The sequence below is a fragment of the Anabrus simplex genome, chromosome 6 (genome assembly GCF_040414725.1).
Source record: "Anabrus simplex isolate iqAnaSimp1 chromosome 6, ASM4041472v1, whole genome shotgun sequence".
Lineage (NCBI taxonomy): Eukaryota > Metazoa > Arthropoda > Insecta > Orthoptera > Tettigoniidae > Anabrus > Anabrus simplex.
In genome coordinates this window covers 173,502,150-173,508,149 of record NC_090270.1, presented here as the reverse complement: position 1 = coordinate 173,508,149, position 6,000 = coordinate 173,502,150, and the positions used below count along the sequence as shown (strand labels likewise).

At 38.3% G+C, this 6,000-nt stretch overlaps 1 protein-coding gene across 1 annotated transcript in view; it reads right to left on the bottom strand.

The window, feature by feature from the left end:
• Positions 1 to 866: 866 nt before the first annotated feature.
• Hsp60A (Heat shock protein 60A) overlaps positions 867 to 6,000 on the bottom strand; it is a 107,233-nt gene continuing 102,099 nt past the window's right edge. The window contains exon 11 of the mRNA XM_067150065.2: positions 867 to 1,829. Within this exon, the coding sequence (XP_067006166.1) occupies positions 1,665 to 1,829 (165 nt within the window). The 3' untranslated portion in view covers positions 867 to 1,664. The remainder of the gene's footprint in view (positions 1,830 to 6,000) is intronic.

Here is a 6,000-nt window from a genome sequence, read left to right as displayed (position 1 = left end):
TCTGAAAAACCAACAAGTTCTGTTGTTGACAACATGGCAGCTAAATGTTTTGTGTTCGTGAATTTGAAAATTAACGATGTTGTACTGAATGATGATTCAGAAAGTTTAGTTTCATTAACCGAAGACTAGGATATAGAATTTGAGAGTGAAAGTAGTGATCGTGACTGATGTTGCTTTTGATACATTGGAAGAAGAAAAAAAAAAAAAAAAAAAGGAAAAAAAAAAAATCGGCCGTGATGTTATTGATGGTGGGTTTGTGTGAGAAGGCAGGGATAATTATAGAGGGCAAAAGGAAATGTTTACGGCAAATTATGGGTCTCAGAATTCTGCCAAAGACTGCTTATATCCTCTGAAAATTCAGTTTTCTACTGTCAAGTTCGTAAAGGTGATAGTAGAATAGGCAGATATTCATGCTCAACATCGCATGCGATCGCACGATATGTTATTTCCGTACCGATTGAGGGTAAATGAATGTGTACCAGTTACTGTGGAGGAAATTTAGTTTTTTGCATTGTGTATGCTAATGAGCATAGTACAGAAACCTGTATTGAGATTTTACTTCTCAAAAAATCCGGATACTACCTACTCCTATATTTGGTTCAGTCATTATCACGTGTTTGATTTGAAAGCTCAGAAGATTCTTCCACTTCACTGACCTCTCGTAATTCCAGTAAATTATGCTGTTTGTGTGAGGCACTAACAATAAACTGAACAATTTGGTAAAATCCACTGAACCGCTTGTCATTTACACTATTAACTAAAAGCCTGCACTCATAGCATGCTTGGTGCTATACTCATCCCGCAGCGCAGGGTGGCCAGGTAGTGAAAGCTGTCCCACACAGAGGTTAATAAAGAAAACTCAAGGATAAACTTTCTCTTAAATGCTTTATTGGTAACAAAAATTTGTAAACTACAACAAGATATAGAACCTCGAGACAACTGTAAAAAAAAAATTATGCTCTATTCCATCTTACAGTAAAACAGCAGCAAAATTATGTACAAGTTAAAGCATACTATACTCAATTTAGCTGCAAACTTGAGGCTGCTCAGTTAAATACAAAAACTGAAACCCAGAAAGTTCATATATATGCATAATTTAGCAGCTGAACACTAACATGGAGATGCCATTCTTTTTGCAAAAATGGAATGAACAAAATGCCTGATTCACAGATCATTACAATCTTAGAGATTTTATAAGAAAAACAGCACAAAACCTAGTTTATATATTGTACCATTCTTCCTATAACCAGTCTCAGTACTTTACTCAGTGAAAGAACTACACTCCCTAGACTTGCTAGCATATACACATATTACCTGCAACAGTAGCCAATACAGCCTATACAACGAGAACTCCAAATAGTTGTGTAACTCGACAAAGAGGAACATAATTCTATAGGTCTATATGTCAGAATCAGGTTGGCCACATGTTTCCGTATCACGACCATGGTGGCTCTAACTTTGGCTTCCAATATTTCACACAAGAAAGTGATGCAAACATAGTAACAACTTTACTGACATTCGTTAACACACTACACTCGGCACAATGCATCATCTTCACAAAAAACTGCCACACAAGACTGTGCGTGATCTCACCTAACACATTCAGCACTACTAGGGAGGTTCAGTTGTGTTGTTTCAGTCTTCATGCGATTATCTGTTTATCTTTACATCATTCCACCCATTCCACCCATGCCGCCCATGCCACCCATTCCTCCCATACCACCACCCGATGGAATCACATCATCCTTTGGAATGTCCGTTACAACTGCTTCTGCAGTGGTCAGTAATGATGCAACACCAGCAGCATCAGTTAAAGCCGTTCTCACAACCTGGAACAGTTAAAATAATTCCATGAAACATTACAGAGAAAACTGCATTCAATTACATTAACACACCAAAAATGTTTTGCATCACCTCAGGCCGAAGAGTTCCAGACTGTTGACCAAAAAACAGGAGGTACCATATCAATGTTCTTTATTGTCCAACAAAACAACACCCCCCCCTTACAACAATACAGCTTTGCTTCTTCAACTTGAATTATTGAATGTAGCAAACAACCGTATCTTCAATACCAGGTAACACGTCCCCTTGCATAGATGCGTGCCAGAATTTGTCTTGGCATACTGTCTACTTGCTAATCAAGGTAATGTTTGTGATTTGGCATAGATCTTGCTAAGTGGTCAGCAAGTCCCAGCATCTTTGAACAGCTTTTTCTTTAATTTATTCGAGGCATGTTCAATAGGGTTAAACCATTCCAGTCTGGGCCTGAACATCCCTAACAAACATTCTGGACTGGGCATTTCTAAGGATTTGAAAAATATGTATCTGTAGGAGATATTTGCACGATTCTTTTCTCTTTGTGCCTGAGCATCTAGTTTCAATTTGTTTCACATCAGCTATCACTAGAGATTTTAAAATTGTTTATATATTATACCATATTTTGCAAATCAAAAAAAGTTGACAGATTAAGTCAGTACAGTTTTCTGAAATACTGTTATATTTTCTCTAGATTGATCATGTAAAATGTGCATTGCAATTACAAAACAATAATGAAAATGATATAAAATAATAACTGTTCAATAATAATAATAATAATAATAATAATAATAATTATTATTATTATTATAATAGTAATAAGAACAAAAATGGAAGATCTCACGAAATTTTATTTGTATATTTTTACGTGAAGATACTGGCTCGGAAGGCGATGTTAGCGAATATGAAATTGAAGGCATGTAATTGTAATTTTTTTTCACAAATGAAAATATTGACATCCATATGGACCATAACGAAATTCATAACTTATAAACAGACATATTGCAATGCGGACATACATCATTAACTATTTGTGCAATGTCAGGAACTGCAGTACGCTGTGAAGGTGGACATTTCCTAACTAAAAAACCCAAGAAGTACCGAATGACTGATGCATTTTCATTGTACAGGTCAGACTGACAAAATTGTTCACCAATCTGCGAGGTCATCGGAGCTTCAGTATGATCTGTACCCGCTTTGAAGCCAAATCATTCCCCCTCTCACGAATTATGGAGGGAGGAACTTATATGCAAGTTTTTTCCCCTTCCATTTTGTCTCAAAAAGACAGGGGTCTAATTCATGAGGAAATACGGTACCATCAATAAATATGATTTGTGTACTAAAAACCTTAGGAAGTCCTTTAATAGATGGATCAACTGAATGTGAGGTTTTCTTTGACATTCTGCAAGAGGTAACACAGCATAATTACACCATTCCAATACTATTTTTTTTTTTTTTGTCAAACTGGCACAATACCTATAAAATTCCCCACACCTACACACTTTGTATGTGTGTTTATCATCCACTTACAGCAAGCACATCATCCAGACCACAGAAATATTTCAGGCACTACTGGATGTTCTTAACCCTTTCGCTCCCACTGGTATGTATGTCCTGCAAGATCATCAAGCAATACTATTGGGATTTAATTCAATTATAATAGCACAGGACCGTGTCCCACTGGTTATGTATATGTTAGCTTTAGCATTGCCATACATTTCCAACAGATGGCACTTGTCCTCAGTTTTATTCACAGAACATCGATACGGGTCATTGTTTTCATGCCGTCACGGAGGTTGCATTATTGTGTTCATTGTGCAGCACACGCAGGTACTTATAGCGATAATACCATTTTTGTCCATCTTCCACATTATTATATCAGGTTAGTGCAATGTTATATCTAATTTCTTTACAATGACACACACAACCCTTTCGAGTTTCGTTGGTACAAATAGTTCCAGTGGTATTTCATAACCTGGTTTACAAAATAGGTTGTTTCTTTTAGCTGAGATTACTTCAGAAAGGCAGCATCAGGAGGATGTCTTTGAATGATGACCGCAATGGAGAAGATTCAGCATCAGATTTGGACTTCAGCTCCGACGATGTTGCGGATGTAAATTACGTGGCTAGTGACAATGATTCAGTAGGTTTGGATGATAATACCTCGGAAGCAAACGAAAATGACAATTGCAATCAAAATAATGGAAATAATGTAGGCCTAAATGCTTTCGATAATGAGGATGAACAACAAATGAGTTTTTTGGTTGCCTCCAAGCCGACATTTTCAGCCTAGGCTAAAAGTTAGTGACAACAGGATTCTGGTAATATACAGAAACATAACTAGGTCATCAGACTATATGTCTGGTTGCAGATTTTTCCTAGTAGTCTGCTAGCCAACATTGCTCAGGGTGCAATCGCGATCACAAAAATTCCGAGTGGGAAAGGAAACTGGTAACATCTGGGCGAAGATTTTGGCCAACCCTGAGGACGAAGAAGTAACCAAGACGTCGCATGTGTAAGGCCGCGTGCACACCGAGCGCGCTTCGCATAGTGTGTCGCGTGTAGCGTGAAATGCTATGCATAGCGCAAGGCGTGCTTGCTGTTCACACCGAAAACTCTACGCCGTGCTCTCAGCTTAGTTTGGCGCGAGGCGTTTTAGGGTCGTCACAAACTAATGCCGTTATCCAAGTACACTAGAAAGTTTACTGATGGATAACAGTTACCTAAAATTTAAAATTAGAAAGAAGAATCGAAAGTGGATTCATGAATTTAATGAAGAACGAATTACTTTCAGAGAGTTCTATCGTTTGTACAGAGATGCAAGACTTTATCGCGATAAATATTATGATTATTTAAGAATGACAAAAAAATACCTTTGACCTTCCAAACCCTACAACTGAAATGTGACAAGTAGCAGAGAAGTATTGGGAGAAACTCAATTTTCCCAATTGTGCAGGAGCACCGTGCAGCACACACGTGGAAATTAAATTTCCGGCTAAAGCACGCTCTTTATATAATAATTATAAATAGTATTTTACAATACTGTTACAATTAGCATACACAGTTTATCATCGTAACAAAAGTGAAGTAAATGTGTGACAAATATTATATTTCCTATCAAACCCACTCATAGCCTGCAGAGTGATATTCTTCATGTTACCACCCTCCATTTGCAAAATTAGATTCTATGCACTTGGTCATAAAGTGTCCGGCTACATGGCTAAATGGTTACCGTACTGGCCTTTGGTCACAGGAGTCCCGGGTTCGATTCCCGGCAGAGTCGGGATTTGTAATCATAATTAGTAAAGTCCATTGGCACGGGGGCTGGGTGTATGTGTGTATTCATAATCATTTCATCCTCATAACGACGCAGGTCACCTACGGGAGTCAATTTAAAAGACCTGCACCTGGCAAGCCGAACTTCTCCTCGGACACTTCCGACACTAAAATCCACACGCAAGTTCATTCTGTCACAATGTTAAGCCTAGTAAAGTGTGACAGTAGAAGTAATATTACTGTGTATGTTTACTGTAGGAATGCGATAAAACTGTTGTAGATACGTAAGTCCACTTATTTTGCAAAACAGTTACATTTTTATAGTTTTTGTGTATTGGGTTCCATATTACTTCTCTTTGAAACACTGCATGAATAATTTCTTCTTCCACAGCTTCAGAACAAGCTCGGTAACGCTAAGCAATTAACCAACACTGCGCGTTGTCTGGCGCTTCACTTAGCTGTAAGGTAGGCGTTGAGCGCAGCAGAGCGCGGGCTGTGTGAACACCTGGCTTAGAAACTAAGCATGGGTTATGCTTAGTGCGACGCTTAGCGTTGAGCAACACGCGACACACTATGCGAAGCGCGCTCGGTGTGCACGCAGCCTTAGTCTTCCAGGAGGTATGGCTTGAGACTACATGCACTCAGAGGCCACTCCCAACACCATTTTTTTCAGGAACTGATTAAGATGTTTCTATGGTTAAACATTCTGGCTATACTAGCTTTTCCTAATCAAGAAAACAATTAACTGTAATTTAATTGCAATGAAATGTGCACAATGTAATCCCATCCCAATACATGGCATTTTGTTTGATCAGCGCTAACAACTTCATAGGAACGGTTTTCCAAACGCCCTTGCCTCTCTGATAATCGCAATTATTTAATGCCAGGTTATTTTTACTTTGGTTTTTG